This window comes from Poecile atricapillus, chromosome 9, assembly GCF_030490865.1.
Source record: "Poecile atricapillus isolate bPoeAtr1 chromosome 9, bPoeAtr1.hap1, whole genome shotgun sequence".
In the NCBI taxonomy this organism is placed as follows: domain Eukaryota; kingdom Metazoa; phylum Chordata; class Aves; order Passeriformes; family Paridae; genus Poecile; species Poecile atricapillus.
In genome coordinates this window covers 16,978,982-16,995,955 of record NC_081257.1, presented here as the reverse complement: position 1 = coordinate 16,995,955, position 16,974 = coordinate 16,978,982, and the positions used below count along the sequence as shown (strand labels likewise).

At 42.7% G+C, this 16,974-nt stretch overlaps 1 protein-coding gene across 1 annotated transcript in view; it reads right to left on the bottom strand.

Moving 5' to 3' along the window:
• Positions 1–6,183: 6,183 nt before the first annotated feature.
• Positions 6,184–16,974, bottom strand: part of CEP15 (centrosomal protein 15) — a 13,432-nt gene continuing 2,641 nt past the window's right edge. Inside the window, exons 4-5 of the mRNA XM_058845251.1 lie at positions 12,716–12,790; positions 6,184–10,183 (exon numbers count right to left, since the gene is read on the bottom strand). Coding sequence (XP_058701234.1) covers positions 10,040–10,183; positions 12,716–12,790 — 219 coding nt within the window. The 3' untranslated portion in view covers positions 6,184–10,039. The remainder of the gene's footprint in view (positions 10,184–12,715; positions 12,791–16,974) is intronic.

The window sequence follows — 16,974 nt, the reverse complement described above, 5'->3', positions numbered from 1 at the left end:
ATAGCGTTTTAACAGTTTGAGGAGAGAAAAAGAATGTCCAGTGATGCTGGCAGCGGGGAAAGATCACGACCGAATTTGTTAAAAAAAAAAAATTTAAAAAAATTGGCAGAGTTTAAGGTTAAAAGGAAATTTAAAAAATAAAAAAAATAAAAAAAAATGTCAACCCCGCCACCGATAAGTCACCGCTCCGGAAACCCTGTCAGGAGGAAACGGTCCCGCAAGTGAAGGGGCTGAGGCTCAACCCCCGAGCCGAGCCGGGCTCTCCCGCCGCCGCGACAGACGGGGCGGGACAACCCACGGGCCGGGGACAGCGGGAGGGACCCTTCTCCCCGTGAGGACACTGTGCCAGGGGAGGCCATGGCAGGACGAGCTCCCGGAGGACGGGAGCGGGGCTTGCGCGTCCCGAGGAGTGCCTACGGAGCCAGTCCCGCTGCCAGGTCCGGGGGAAGCGCCGCTTTCTCCGCACCTCGGGTGCCGGGAAGAGGTCTGGGCTGCCAGCCGGGAGCCGAAAGCGGGAGCCAGGCGCCGCTGCGGGCCCCACAGACAGCTCGCAGGCTGTTTCCTCAGCTCTCCTGATGGGCAAGAGCATCGCGAAACCAACTCCCAGGAAGGGAATTAAGGAAGTGCGTTCTTATCGCATTTTTATATAAAGTGGCGTTGTTTACAGAAGCCGTCTGGGGAGGAGGGCGGCATCCCCGCCACGGCTAAGGGCATCTTCGGGGCACCCTGAAGTGCCGTGTCCGCCGCCGCTGGTGGGCTTGGTCACCTGGCCCCTCCTGGGGGCGATGGGCAGCGCTCCCCGGAGCGGCTGCGGCTCCGCTTTCCCCCCGCTCTCGGAAGGGGCCGCGCAGAGCGCTCGCCGCCGGCCGGCCCCGGACCCCCCCGGCTCTCGCCCGGATCCCGGCACACACAAGCCGCAGATCGCGGGGGAGGGGCGGCTCTGTCAGACACACACACGCCAGAGACTCCAATTATCTTCTCCCTCACAAGATGTTTCTGCTGTCCACGACTGCTCACACTTCGGCACTCTTGCCAGCAAGCCTCAATAACACAAAACCCGCACAAAAACCCCTTTCCCGGCGCCGCAGCCGCGCACACAACAGATTGAGCGGTGCCGGTGCCTCGGGGGGAGGGTTAGAGGTGCCTCTGCGCAGAGAGCGACGTGCCAGAGCCTCCGTGCTTCCCCCTCGGCCCGCCCGGCCCGGCCCGGCGCTTCCCCGGGACCGGGCGGCTCCCAGGTGCGTCCCGGCACCGCGCCGGGCACCGGGAAGCGACCAACCTACAGGCAGCTGCGTTGCCCTTTTCCCTGCACTCCGCTCTCCAAACGTCTGAGCAACCAGTTTGCTGCTAGAAACATGTTAATTGCCAACGGAGCTCATTAAGGCATGCACATGCAAAACACAGCGAGGGAGATTAAATGGACAAAAGCGCAATAATGAACTGTCAAAAATCGGACCCATCTACACGACCAGGAGCACTCAAGAATGAGGCATTTAGAGGCAACAAAGGATTGTCTGGGACAGGAAGAAAGGACGACCTAGACTTTTGTTTAGTCAACACAATTGATTACAAATGAGAGATTAACAGGATAGCTTCAGAGTTTTTTTGAAGGAGGCAGAAGAGAAAAGTCCAATTAAGTGCACCGAATGTTAACTACATTGATTTCCACGGCCAGCGCTGGAGAAATTCTCATTAAACCATCCCTGGCGATCCCTTTTGGAAAGTAATTTGTCTCCCTGATGGAGCAGAGAAAGGGAGCCATGTAAAGAGAAAGAAGCGCTAGTTCTTGGCACAATGAGCTTAGGAGACACACTGGAAAGAGCCAAAGGGGGAGTTAATGAGCATCTGACAAGCCGCTTGGACCCGGGCCTGGAGAGCAGCGATGAAAAGATGGAATTGGCCAACAACTATTCTTTATATCAAACATAAAAAGGCCAATCTGAAACAGCGCTGCTCAAAGCTGGTGGGGAAGAAAAGAAAGGCCCCCAGTGAGGGGTGGAGTGGAGGGCTCAACTGCCCCATTGGGACGGGGGAAGAAATGCACTGGCATGTCCCTCTCCGAGCGAGCGGAGCTGCTGGCCCTCGGCACTCCCCCCACTCCGGGCGGGCGCGGCACAGGGGGCCCGGCAGCCCCGGCCCGGAGGCGCTTGCACAGACCCGAATCGTCCCAGGCGAGCTGGGTACAGTTTTAAGAAGTTAACCCGCGGAGGGAGATCACCGGTCTGCCCAAATCACGGCGGCCCGGCTCTCCCCGAAACACGCCATCCTTCTCCCAGGGGCTGCATTCGCCCGACCCCTCCCGCTGCCCCGGCTGCGGGACCCCCCCGGGGCACCGGGCACCGCGGAGCGCAGCGCAAGGCAACGCGCGTCGTGTAGACACGGCTCGCTCGGAGGCTCTTAAATCAGATTAGAGCTCGTTAATAACAATTTTGGCTTAAGTCTGTATTGACTTAGGTTTAGGAATGGCTTAGCACTTTCGCTTAAGTCAACACCAGGGCTAAATTGACGCATGCCTTTCCCAAACCGCCGTGTCCCCCAGGACGCCCAGGTGCCCGCAGGACTTGTCCTTCTGCCGCTTTAAGCCGTTTTACGGAAGTTTTTGCATGATTTTTAAGTGAGCCTGCTGGGCCTCGACCATGCCAGCCCATCCCTGGGTGTCATCCCCGAGGGTCCCCTCCAGGGACGGGTTTCACCCTCCGAGGGCTGCGACAGGGCATTTCTGTTCTTTTAGGCTCTTGCTGACAGCCCTTGCGCTCCTTCCCCAGCCCTCATGGTGCGGCTCCTGCCCACTCCCCTAATACCTCCTGCCTCTCTCCTCAGGTCTCCTCTATCCCCTTCAAATTTGTATCCTGGATACCCCCAGAGAGCCGGGGCTGCACTACCATCCACAGCCGAGTCCTGTGGGGACACCAAGGGTGCAGAGGCAGCTGTCCCCGCACCCGGGGGAAAACACGACAGGGCGGCTCTCAGAGGAGGCTCTCCCTTCAGCCGGCACCGACAGCGGCCACAGCGAGGGCTCCCGGCTGCCTGCCCGGCTACTTTAGACCCTGTGAGAACCACATGCAGCTGGGATGGCAAGGGACAGGCAGACCCTGGAGCTGTGCAGGCAGAGGAGGTCACCAGCAGGGGAAGGCACCCACCCCTTGGACTGCGGTCCTGGTGGGGTTACTGCCCGCTGATACTGTCACCCCATGGCCCTCCTCTCCTGAAGGTTGCTGCACGCAGAGCTCACACCGCGGCCAGCTTTACCCTAACCAGCCGCCCTTCCACCCCCGCCTTGCTGCCATCCTCTCACAGGTACGGGGCTCTGCTGACCAACACCATCACCACGGGACCTTTAGTGAAGACACTTAAAGGGGAGGGGGAAATGCTCTTACCAGTTGGTTTCTACCACACATCCTGATTCTCCAGGTGATGCTGTCCCAGCTTTTAAACCCACTCCTACTAGCCTACTCTTATTGCTAACCTTGCCTAGCCCAAAGCCGTAGCCTCCTGTTATTTGTATTTATCTCATTGATTTACTGCAATTGCTTAATTGATTGAATCACGGGCAACACGTGCCCTCAATTAAATATTAAAAAAAAAAGAAAAAAAAAGAAAAGAAAAGGGTACATTTAGATTTCTGTGCTCTCTTTTATGGGCTGTCTCTCGTAAGGTGTTGAAGCTGCAGCTGGGCCATGTGGCTCAGCCCTCAGGGGGCCTCGGGCGTGCTCCCCAGGGAGCACAAACAGCAGTGCCGGTGCTTCGAGTCACCAGAGATCTTAAACTCTGCTTTAAAGTGACTCCGCTAAGAGCGTGTTTAGTCACCGAAACACCTTTTTGTCCCCATTGGGGACAAATGACACAGACCACGGAAAAGGTCCACTCCTTGAATGTATAAGCCCGAAGCAACACTAAACTTGACTTCTACAAATACTTGCATCTTTGCAGTCTTCTGCGTTGGCAGAGAAAGCAGGCTGATGACAAACTTTAAAAGAGATCTGATCCGGGGGCAGAAGTACTTCCAGCCAACGGGACAAGGAGTGGGGACCTCGCTGGACGCGCTTCGCCTCTCCCGGCTCCTGGCCGAGCCTCTGGGAGCATCCCCGGCCCCCTCAGTGCGGCCGCAGCCCGCGGGCGATGCGCACAAACGGGGCTGCAGCAGGGGGGGAGGCGGGGGGGCAGCGGTAGCCCCGTCCCAGCCCGCGGGGCTGCTCTGCCAGCGGCGTCCGGGAGCCCAAACACAACGGGGATGGGGCTTGAACCCCTTGGGAGACAGGGGCCACGGGAGCCAGGTATTTTCCCATATCAGCGCCGCTGAACCACTGCAATGGACACGATTGTGTGAAGGGCTCGGGCGCTTAAACCGCAGAGAACACCTGAGACCTCCTGCAGCCGCGTTCCCCAGGTCCCGTTTACTGTCTGGTACTCCCTCTACTCTCTTCCTCACTGCTGCCAGTTGCCAAGATATTTCACATAAATAGAAGCTTTCTGATTTATTATCAGCCTCTTCCTTCTGATTCATTATGTTAATGAATTGAGATATTACCAACACTGGATTATCGTATCTCTCAATGAATCCAGCAAAAGAAAGCTAATTATAGAGGAAAAAGCCAAGTGTACCCGGAAACTTAATACAAAGAAACGTCCGAGAAAAAGCAAAGCGGCTGCAGTAGTTTAAGCACCCTCTAAACACAGCTTCAGTTGCCTGGGGACTGCTACACTTTGGGTCACATAGACAAACCTTTTTCCTAGGGACTTACGGATACGTTTTTTACCGTTAACATTATTATTACGAGCGTTTCCAAGGAATCAAACCCGCTGCCCAGAGCTTTGCTGGGAATCTCGGCGCGGTTGAGTGAGGGAGGACACACACAATGCTCTTCCCGTTCCCTCTCGCAGCGCTCCGCTCCCGGCGACGCGCGGTCCCCGCGCCCTGAGCGCGACCGACCGGCACCGTCTGTCCTCCCCCGCTCCACAGCGAGCTCACTGCACACCGGGCAACCGCCGAGAAACGGGCTTTGCTTGGTTTGGGTGTTTTTCATTCCCTCCTTTCTCCCTTTCCCACTCGGCTCGGCGTTTCCCCGGCTCGAAGCAGCCCCCTCGGGCAGAGCCCGCAGCGGTGGGGCGCGGGGCGAGCGCGGCCGCGGAGCGCAGCGCGCAGGTTCGCCGGCGCTGAACAAAGCTGCCGGCATGTGCTTCACTTTGAACACATTATCCTCCGGAAGCTTTTATTGAGCACCAGTCAGAGCTCCGTGAATGAAGCTATTGGAACACGTACGAACTAAATGGGTAAAGAAAGGCAAGTCTGGTTACCAAAATTACATTTCTCATTTCCCATTCACCGCAGTCAGGCAGGTACTAATTTACTGCGGCTTCAAGCTACGGTAATTAGTAAAGGAGACTGTAATTTACCTAAAGGAAGGCAATTTTTCCCTTTTATTAATTTACAATAGATTTGTAAAATAATCTTACAGCAGCTGGCTCTGCTTGAATCTGTTTCAAAAGTGTGATGTAAATACTGTCTCACACTATTTTGTTGCTTATTAGGGCTTTCTGGTAGGTGATACGACTGAGAGTGAGGGGAAAGAACATCACACATTTATTTTTAAGATCATCATCACAGCGATAAAACTTATGGGAAGAAGTGAGTATACTTTCTATCTGTATGCGTTAAAAACAGACGTATTCAAAGTAAGTCAAATGCAAAAGCTACAACTGGAAGGCTTACACAGCTTAGCGCATTTTCAAGAGCTGTTTTAACTGTGTTTAAAAGGAGTAGCAAATTCCCAAATTAAATCACCCTATTTATAGCAAAGACAAAGAGTTTCACACAGCAGGAGGATATACTAAAGAACCGTTTTCCCCCACCTGTTTCCTTAGCAAGGGTTTAAGGATGTATCTACATCTTCCTAGTAAACGGGTATCTGAAGTAATTTAGCTCACACATTATGAAACAATAGGAAGAGTGCAAATAATCGATTTGGGATTCATTACATTTGGATTTTTCATCAAACACTTCTGAGATTTTCATCTTCACTCAGCAGATTAATATTTCATATCAGAGTCAGAGGAAAATAAACATCATACCTAAGCAAAGTGTTTATCACTGGCCTACTCACTGTTCACACTTGGCTGCAGCAGGCACCAACTTACATCCAACTCATACATGCAATGCAGCACTGAGATCCAAGAGGCAGCGACTACAGGATCAAAGCTTTATTTCAACTATAACACAGTATATCCATGGATTATAATCCTTGAGCAAACAGAATATCACAGTAATGAAGACCTTAGCATTACAAATATGTTAAAACAGCTTGCATTTGGGGTGATATTTAAGGTCAAGTTGTATCTGAACACAACTATTAAAATATTATGAAAATTACCATTATGGAGTAAATAATGTTTTCTTTCAGATATAACCTCTAAAAGTACATTCAATTTTAAATTTGGTTTTCTTATTTTTTCAGTACCAACAAGCTCAAACTGAGCATCTACATCCCCAACCTGCTCTATGTGAATGAAAAATACAGAAATTAAGTACAATAACCTCAGCCTAAAAATTACTTCCCAACTTCTATGAAAACATGACCCTGAATAAATACAAACAAGAGGATACCATAGTGTCAGATATGCACCTAAACCAACTTACTATTTCAAATATACTCACAAATTAAATTAATAGGCTTGTGAAAGATTCTGCAGAGTAAGAAATTTCTTATGCTAGGGAAAAGTAACATGCCTTGCCTTCTGCTCCTGCCCCCACAGCCAGAATAACTGAGAAAGTAAAAAGCTTGGGAATGTGATGGTAGAGGTGACAAGATGGGTGAACAGGCTGTGCTCCTGGGTTAGTACTGGGGTTACTCATCTGTGCATTAACCTAGAAAAGTATGATTAATTATTTCTTCTTGCAAGATACTCCAAGGTTAACTTACAAACAGGTAAAACTTTTGGGTTTTCTCACTACTCTTTATTCAATTGCTGGCCCTCACCTATCAGAAAAACACAAGAAGCAACAGGTTTTCAGGACTGCTGCACCTTATGTATACATATATTGTAATACAAGAGGGCAAGCAGCAAGTTTGGGATTTTGTTTTGTTGTCGTTTTGTTTGTTGTGTTTTTTATTGTTTTTTTTGGGGGGGGGGCTGGTGAGGTTTTTTTGTAGAAAAAAATTTGCTCATAATGAGTAGGAAATTACAGAAGATATATATGATGTAATTTCTATATTTTATATTTTTTGATATATGTATATATATAAAAGCTTGGGATAAGATGGGGTATAACTACATAGAATCAATATGTTTGAGGTGACAACCCTGACTTGGTGAAGAATATCCATTCAAGATCACATAGGAGACTAATATTAGATCACATCAATATAAATCACCTTGGGGGATTCCTAAATTTTTTTAAAGCACACTAAAATTTAACATTTGCTTTCTCAAATCTGTATCTCTAAAAAGGCAAGTATCAAGCTAGCCCAGCCACGGTACATTAAACTCAACAAATCTAAGTAGAACAGGAAAGACCATATAATTCTGGTCCCTGCCACTGCCTGCCCCAGCTCAGCAGTCACTTGCTCCTGTACCTGTGCTATTTCACAGTCATTGACAACTGCTCTTATTTGTTCCAACCACAGAACAACACGAAGGTCCTTGTCTCTGAGAACAGTCACCTACACACATTCCTGATTTAAATGTTTCTCTTCATTCAATTTTTCCTTTTCTGGACATGTTCCTACAGTTTTCCTTGAGCTAGTTGTCCTATTGCTTCTAAAGTTATGCTCCAAGAAATAAATTTAAATTCCTTCTTTGAAGATAATTTTGTTTTACTCTCAGGCACACTATGTGAGCACCAAACTGCAGCACAGTAGGTAACTACTCTAACCCTGCTTGCAGGTGCCTTTCATGCCAAATTCTCACCCCTGGAGCTGTCATGCACTCAGTGTCCACACACCTACATCTCCTTCCAGGGGAAATCACAAGGGCAAGGAGATAGTGAGCATCTGCATTGTGTCCCAGTGGTTAGGCGGAGTCGGAGGAGATAAAGACCCAGATTATTTGCATGTATAAAGTACTTAGAGGCCCAGATTTTTGAAGTGATTTCCCTTTGGATGCAAAGAAGAGGATGAATCCCATTCTTTGTCAGTAACTAACTGCTCATCCATTCCTTCATTCTGAGCATCATGTATAATAGGTTTTCCCTTCTTGTGTGTTCAACTGGCTCCAATTATTTGCTTTTTAAATGGGAGGTCTACAACTGTAAGATCCATACACATTCCCACTAAATCAGATTGAGAATCACATTGTGATTTTTCAGAAGAAAATATTACCAAGTTGTCTTTGTGACAGAACACTGAGTAGGTATAAAATTGCAATGGTCTCTATGCCAAGTTTTTTTTAAGCTCTCAGCTTGTAAGATGAAAGCCTAATTTGATATTTTTGTAGTTATATAACAGTTCTAATATTTTGTGACATTTTGTATTGTGACACTATAGATGAAATTGTCATCGGACTGACACCCTTTACTGTTTATTCCTTAATTACAACTGTTAACAACACTGCAGAGAAGCGTGCTAATCTGCCATCACATATTATGAAAACAACGTTATTGTTACAAACACCAACACCCACTCAACAGGATAATTCTAAGATGGCAGTTTCTGTAAAAAGTTATCAGTTTAATGGACACTTCAATAGAAAAAGTTTAAAATGAACTCTTAGTATTCCTGTGGAAAATATACAGCAATATTATATTGCACCTAAAGTTTTGATTTTATTGTGCCAGTGATTCTTTTTGCTGCACAGGGATATGTTTTTTTTAATAGTGAGGTCTCTCTCTAGGTAGTATGAAGATGCATTGCCTCGGTAACTAGTAGCCTAGCAATATTTGCAACCATTACATTTTCATATCCTCAGACACTGGCAAAGGTACTTTTTTTCCTCTGCTACTTCCAGGTTGGGGGTGGAATGGTGTTGTTGCAGGAAATTAAATTTTAAAAGTATATTGACTCAAGTCCAGGTTCTTAACAATAAAATAAATGAATATTTTCTAGGCTTAGGAAAGATTCATTTTCTGCAGGCTATGTCACACACCAGGCAGGATCTTCCACTGAAGCAACACTTTCAGAAGTTTTGTACCAGTGAATTTTTCATACCTAGTTAGCTCAGTACAATTAAAACTGCACCTGTAGGAGGAAGCTGGGAAGCTGTTCAATGGCTGAAAATGAAAATATATCCTCAACTTCTGTATATGCTTTGTTCTTGGACAGCCACTGCCAGTTACCTTTCAGTTTGCTTCTTTCAAACTTTTCATGCCTCAGAAAAAGTTCTCACTTGTAGATTGTATCAGCAGAAAGAAAATAGCATTAAGAGCAGCCTAGAAGTAGCAAAAAGCCCCAGAGATTTGTTTGCCCACCCTTAGACAAGAAATACAATGTAGGCAGAAGGAAGTTGAGAAAAGCTGCCTGGAGTGAGGTGTACCAGTGATGAAAGTGGCAATGACAAAAAAAAAAAAAAAATCAGAGAAAACAAGATGCAGAAATTCAAGTTTGTTCCTTCTACAACAGCTCTTGTGAAGGTTCTTGCACAGATTCCTGGTGCTAAACCAAGGCTACTCTGATGCACAGTCTGCCTTTTCTGCTAACAGTAAATTCTTCCTTTCTCTCTCATCCACGAGCAGGCATGCAGCACAGATGACTGAAGTGAAGAAAGATAATGCAAGAATCTGTCTTTACTTATCCCACTTATATGTAGAAGCAGAGGATTAAAAATAACATAAAACTCTTCTCACACTGAAAACCCAATTGCCTTGCTGGAAATCTATACATCAATGTTTTTCATTCTTGATCCTAAAAACTCATTTGAGGATTGCTTCTGTAGTACCGAATGAAAATAAGGAATTGTATGCAACGCAACAATAGAATGAAATTGTCCTATATAATTCATTTTCATTTAAATTATGTACATTTCAGTTTAATGGTGTGATATTCTGTTCCCCGACCTGGATGATCTCTGCTTAAGTGATAAATTACAAAACAAAATGAAACTAAAATGTTTATTTTTGTGAATCTTCTTCAGGGTAGTTTATGCTCTGCTTTGTAGCTTTCGTTTCCTTAAAGCCAATAGGAACTTCTGCTCTTCCTAAAAGAAAGTCTTCCCACTTGGGAAGAGATTCTTTTATTGATGCCAAATAGAGAGTCTGAGAAAGATATAAGAAAAAATAAACTTAATTTCAAAATCTGTGTCAGCCAGTTTAAAACAATATAGAAATGCAATGCATCATTAAATCTTACTTTAAGAGTGAAGCCATTCAGAAAAGAACAACGTACTTAACATATGAAATTTTTAATCTCTTGTGTGATACAAAATATCAGCTTGGAAATATTTCATTCTGCAGGACAAACTGTGAAGTGACTGAATGTGCCCTCTTGTGGTAAGCAACATCAGTTTAGACCTTACAGTACCTTTAATAAACTATTTTCCATGATTATATACTTTTCCAAAAGCAGCTTTTATATTTAAGTATGTATGTCACTGGAATTTCATTTTGCAGTGGGGAAAAAAATGTTAGAAATGAAAGTTGCACATTTACCAATGTAAATTGATTATCCTAGAAAAGTTTACAGTACTTTACAGAACCATAGTTCAAAATAATTGAGTAAAATTTTAGACTTGATAACTCACTGATAAAGTAATCATCTCAAGTATTTGAACACAGATAAAAATAATAATAAAAAAAGGTGATGTATATTTAGCATATGGTCTAGGAGAATCACTGTGGATCATCTAACCCTTCCTCTTCACTTCCTCACACTGTACCTCAGAGTAATAAATTTAACATATTACTTATCTGTGTTATTAATAATTGATCATTTTTGTGTTGGTATCCTAAGGATAACTTATTTGTAGGATTTTCAGGAAAAATTTAAGTGCCATTTTTTCCCCACAAAATAACATGATCTAGGAACTGTGCTAAGATAACACTTTAATCCATCCACATATGTAAGTATTTATTGCCACTGATGTCCATTCAGAAAAATGTAATTTTGCAGTAGAAAACAGTTATGATACATATGTAGTGAGCCTTTTTTCTTTATATAAGTATACAATGAAGGAGAAGTGCAGCAAAAAACTGAAGATCTCCCTGCAAAGTATTAGATTCCTGGCTAATCATTTTGATCCTTACATGTAACTCAGATATAACTATGGCACTTGCAGGTTTACAAAAATATTTTCTTCAACAGATTTACTCAAAGAATCTTTTTTGACAAGCATATGTGCTGTCACACAAAACTACTCCGACTCAGCAAGCTGGGGATCCATTATAGCCATAACTTTCAGAGTATATTAATACAGACACATATATGGCTGAGTGAAATATGCTCAGAAGTGTTTTGGAACAAAGCATGCACAAGAATTTTGTACCATGAAAGAAAGTTTTCTTTTTCCACTATTTATAGCACTCTTCTCTAGAAGCATAAAAAAAAAAAAAAAGCTGAAATAGGATCTTCTCCTTCAAATAGTAACTCTGTTCTCTCCAAAATTTCACCACTGCTGCAGAGTGCAGACATTCTGCAGCCACAAGGAATCGCTCTGCAATTGCAATTTCTGTGGACTTTGCTTGACAAGCAGCTTCACACCTACCATGGGACTAACTGACCCAAACAACTCCAGAGGTGTCTGCAAAGTCATTGAAGAGTCTAAAACTACTTCTGAACACAGTCAAAATAGGTTTAATGTTTAATATTAGTAGGTTGGCATCTTCCTTAGCATCATTCAAAATGTACAAGTATTCAGGAAAAATGTACCCTTTTGCCTAAAAATGTCTAAAAATAATAAAAACACCACTGAAGGGGCATACCCAGCGTGCACCCTGTCACAGTCACAGGAGGCTATTTACAAAAATGCAATGACAGATGAAAACTTTGAACAGTAACCAGAACAAGAAGTGATGCCTCTCCTTTAAGTAATAGCCTAAGCATGCCAACACTTGCCCAGCAGGTGTGAAGCTGAGGTACAATACACCTCTCTTCACAGCTGACAGCGCTGAAACCTGGCCCTTCGCCCTGCTCTGACACAGCCCCGGCACCCAAACCAGCACGGGACACTCTGCTCCTGTGCCTTTGGGAACCAAGCCACCCCACAGCACACAGCACACAAACCACTGGGGCAAGAAACAGATGGGAATCTGCTCAAAATTTTTATCTTCAAGTAATGCTTTAGGGAGTGCAGGTTGAGAAGAAAAAAAAAAGAACCGAGTGTTCTCGCTGTGGTACTTTTCATAAGCTTCCACACAACTCTAAAATAATTGATGTAAAATTTTCTCTGTTCATGCTGATAAACTGTTGACCCTGGAATGTAAAGATGACAATCTGTGGCAAACTGAGAATGGGATGACCATATAATACAAACTAAATAGCTCTGATGTAGTAAATACAGTAATCTTCTGATATTCATAATATTAATTTTTTATATTTGACCTAATTTTTAAATAGAAGTTTGTACAGATCTGAAAGCTGCTAAACATTTCCACCAGAATGCTCCAGAATCTAAGGACCTTGTCCCAGAATTTAGGTTCAGCTTGCTACACAGTACACAGGCCTTTGGCTATACCAGTCACTGGATTTTAAAATCAATTATTTTCACTTTAAGAACATGCTTCAGGGAAAAAAAAAAGCAAAATTGGTAAACAGCAAATGAAAACAAATGAAAAAGGAGTTGTAGGACTTACTTCTAACTTAACAGTATCGGGATGTGGAAGTAAATACATTCCTTCTTGCAGCCTTTTTTCTGCTGCTTCTATATCCTAAAACACAAGCAAAGTACATTTTAAAAACAAACACTGGGAATTTTAAAAGAAAGATACACATATAAAGACATTTAAATTAACTAAATAAACCCATTACAGCTAAACAACATTCAAAAATTCACACTGAAGTTCAAATATTTGCTTAGTCATTCTGAAATACAACTTGTACTACTTAGATTAACACCCTCCAGCTGCTCCAGCTACGTTTTCTGCACCTTTTTCATACAAGAGTATGCTTCACAACCAAGTAAGACTTCTGCTGTAAACACTGCTATTCTCTCTGGACACCAGGGTAAATTAGTTAAATTCTGCTGTATGAACCTCAAGGAAATAGAGGGGAATGGAACATCTTTTTCTGTGCTGCGTAAGAGTGAAGTATGTATTCTAGCTACTGTAACTGTAAAGCAACTAGGCAAATTATGTGCAAGATCTTTACTTCTCAAGACAAAGATGACTTGCTAATATGCATGCATAACATGTGCACATAAATGTAGTGCTGCAGCAAGCTGTTCACCAGACAAGCTTGGATGACAATGCACCTCACATAGTTTTCTTACAAAAAAAAATCGGTATTTGGGTTTCTGGTTGTCCAGTGGATGTGTGCTGGATTCACAGAGGCCCAAATAAATCTTTTAAAAAAGAAACAACCAAAAAAATTAACAGCAACAAACAAATCAAAGCATGCCCCCAAACTAACCACCCTCCCCCTTTAAAGTTCTGACCTGTTCTTGTGGGCTTAGTTCCATACCCAAACATTGAAGAGATTGAGTGGTGGGCAGATGAAGAGAGACAGAAAGGGACGTGGGAGTGGGGTGTGAAGAAGCCAAAGCTGAACAGAGTGGAGGGGGAAAGAAAGTATAGCAGATGGCAGAGTTGGGAGCAGAGAGCGGGTGTGAAGAGTACAACAGAAAAACTAAATGAGAGAGGAAATTCCCCAAAGGGACTTCCCAAATATTCACCACCACTGCTGCTGAAAAGAAGAGTGAGATTCTGGAGGAGCATATCCACAAGAGAGACCAAACATGATTACTCGTATTGAATAATAGCCAGTCTGAATACATCAATAAGTAAACAGTGTTTATCTCAAGTTTAGTTCAGTAGAGTATAATTAATAAAAGCAAAAAACTGGCCTTGCTGAAGTTCAACTTAGTGACATGTATACAGTCAGATTGTTCAGTTTAGTGTCCATTTTATTTCATTAATTCCTTTTACAATATTCTCTTGTACATAATTACAAACCTAATCCAAACAAAATTGTTTCTCCCTTTTCTACAGCAAAATCCACACCACTGTAGGAAGCTAAAGGATAAGAGAGAGTAAAGAAAGAGTAAACTAATTCTCAGATTTATCCAAATTCTCAGAAGCAGCAAATGGCTGCCCCTTCTCAGGTAAGAAAAGACTAATGAGATAAACATATAGAGGGAACAAGAAAAAGGACATAGGCCATTTGAAATCACGATGTCAAAATACCAGAGGCCAACACAGACTTAAGTGACTTAAGCAAGGAATTTTTCTGTTGCACATCCTTAGAACAGGTACACACAAACAGCAGCAAATGAAGCTCGTATCAGAATGGCTCAGGCCAAGTCTGGAAAAGTTATCACCATAACAAACCATGCTGAATAAAGGATCATTCAATAATGTTCACCTCATATTCTTCCACTGGATTTTCCTACTTTCTGAATCCTTCTTCCTAATTGCTGTAGGAATTTTAACAGGAAGGAGAAGAATATCAATCATTATTTCTTTACAGACTCAGCAAAGTAACTGGAATGTTTATGGTGATAGGAAATGAATGTCTTTCAGGCAAGAAAGGAGACAGCAGTTGTGCATATATGTTTAGTAGAGAAGGTCACTTTGGCATAGCCTAGATATTGGACGTGTCTTTTCATTGCTCACTCCAGTTTGTGTTGTGCAGTCTATTGTCATTCAGAATACTGATTTAATGACAGACAGTGAAAGAAATTTTTGCTGGAAGGTGTAGTATGCTTTAGAAAATAACTAGAACTACTGAAAGATTAGATGGCACTTCTTGTGTGTCTACACAACTGGTAAGCTTTGTAGGAAAAATAAATCCCTGTCATCAATATAAAAATAAATACATCAGCAGTATAAACTTCTTTGGAAAAAAACCAGCTAATCTAATATGTCACAGTACTGAAAAAAAGAGAGCATCTTACAGTGCTTCCCCTAAAACCACAAGGACTGGAACAAAAACAATTCAAGACCCTTCCCCAGAGGTAAAATGGAATGCATGACACATACATTGCTTTTAGGGGACCAAATTCAGCTGTCACTTATATTGATATCAGTCTGGCACAATCACACTTAAATAATTCTGGAATTGCATGCCCGGGAAGGAAAGCAAATTTGTTCTAAATTACCTTTCCAGTACTAATTACTATATAGCATACTCTTTCTTTTCTATTTCATGTTACAAGCTGTTGCACAGTAATACATATTTCTAAACACAAGAAATATCACTGAGAAACAAATGTCATAAATTAGATTACAAATACTAGTCTAATTTCTGCTTTTATTACGACAACATTATATAAGCACCAAATGATACAGATTTCCCTAATCTGCAGTCTCCCTCTAAAGACATTGAAAATACTCTGATAATTATGCTAAAATGCTGAACAAATGCTTATAATGTCAAAATTTCAATTAAAAAAAAAAAGGTTAGTTCCTTGCTTCCTACTGATTAGAATTTAAATTAATTTTGAAATCTTTCCTGTGCATAAATTCCAACTAGCACAGAGAAAGAAAAATGGCTTTTGCTATGATCTATTACTGAAAACAACTGATTTTTGCTTACATGCAGAAAACCAGAAATGCAAATAAAAAAATAACACTTCGTCATGTCCATGTATTTTTGAGTAGGCCAAATCAACAACTCTCCACATGGTAACTGTGAAATGTACAGTGCCTGGTATCAGGAACAATATTCTGAAGCTGGCACATTAATCAGTCTTGTTTTCAAGCTTCTCATATATTATGCTGCATAGATTTTTTTTTTCCTGTTTTCTTCTGTTATCAAAAAGCATCTGCAGGAGTGCATGCTTGTTAAAACCAGGATAAAATTAATAGATTTAAATTGATTTATGCTATTTTATCCTGCAACAGAATTTGTTTTGATACATATGTTTTTGCTTTTTTTCTGTACAAACACCAACATTTTTGACACTTGAAAGGAACAATTTTGAGGATGTGACAGAAGATAGCAAATATCTGTTTAACTGCAGAAATATTTACACTCTGTATATGTCTGAGCTATTGTTACCATTTGCAATATAATAAAGCTTTCAGGATGGAGGAATGTACTCTGCATTTATTGTGTTTGCCTGCATATGTAAACTGAGAATGCATTCATAAACACAAATAATTTATAAACCCCTATATTTACAAAGTAAAAATATAACTTAAAATGCCCACGGAAAATGGGAGTCATAATGGCTGAAATTACTAAACCAACAGAATAGGAGCTATGGAAAAAATAACCAAACCATTCATTTGTCCTCAGCCACTCAATTAAGCACCTACACTTACTATACCAAATAAAGAGGGGCTTGATTGCACCTGTCCAGAATGCACCAGTTCACCAGCTCAAGCTGAAATATCTTCTTTGTCACAGAATAGTTAAGAAGGCATTCCTGGCTAACTGTTCTCCTTGTCTGCCCCTCTCTAAAAAAATCTCCCATTTAAATGCAAGCTCTAAAGCAATAGAATTATACCCACCCAAAATGCGAATGTTTTAAATCTGAACCAGGCTCTGCATGAAAAAACCCCAAATTAATCTTGTGATTTTCTAGAGTAAAACTTACTTTTTCAATAAATACAATACATGTATTATGGATCCTTGATAAGTAGAAGCTTAAAGAAAAGGCACAGGATGTTCAGTTTTCTGCTGTCTCCTGAAAAACCGACACATTTTTCACATGCATCATGTCAGTGGTCAAGTGCATCTCTTCAAACTCAGGTGCCTGAGCTAGGGGTTTCAGAGGAGCCTTTCAGTATTCTGGTCCCTGCCATCAAACTTAGATCTTTTTAATAGCCTAGGAAACAAATCTTACCTAAATATAACAACAGTTATGTAGAAGAGCTATGAACTGTTCTACATTATTAATGGTGTCACCCCTACGAAGAGCCGGAAGCACCAAACACTGCTTTTACAGACT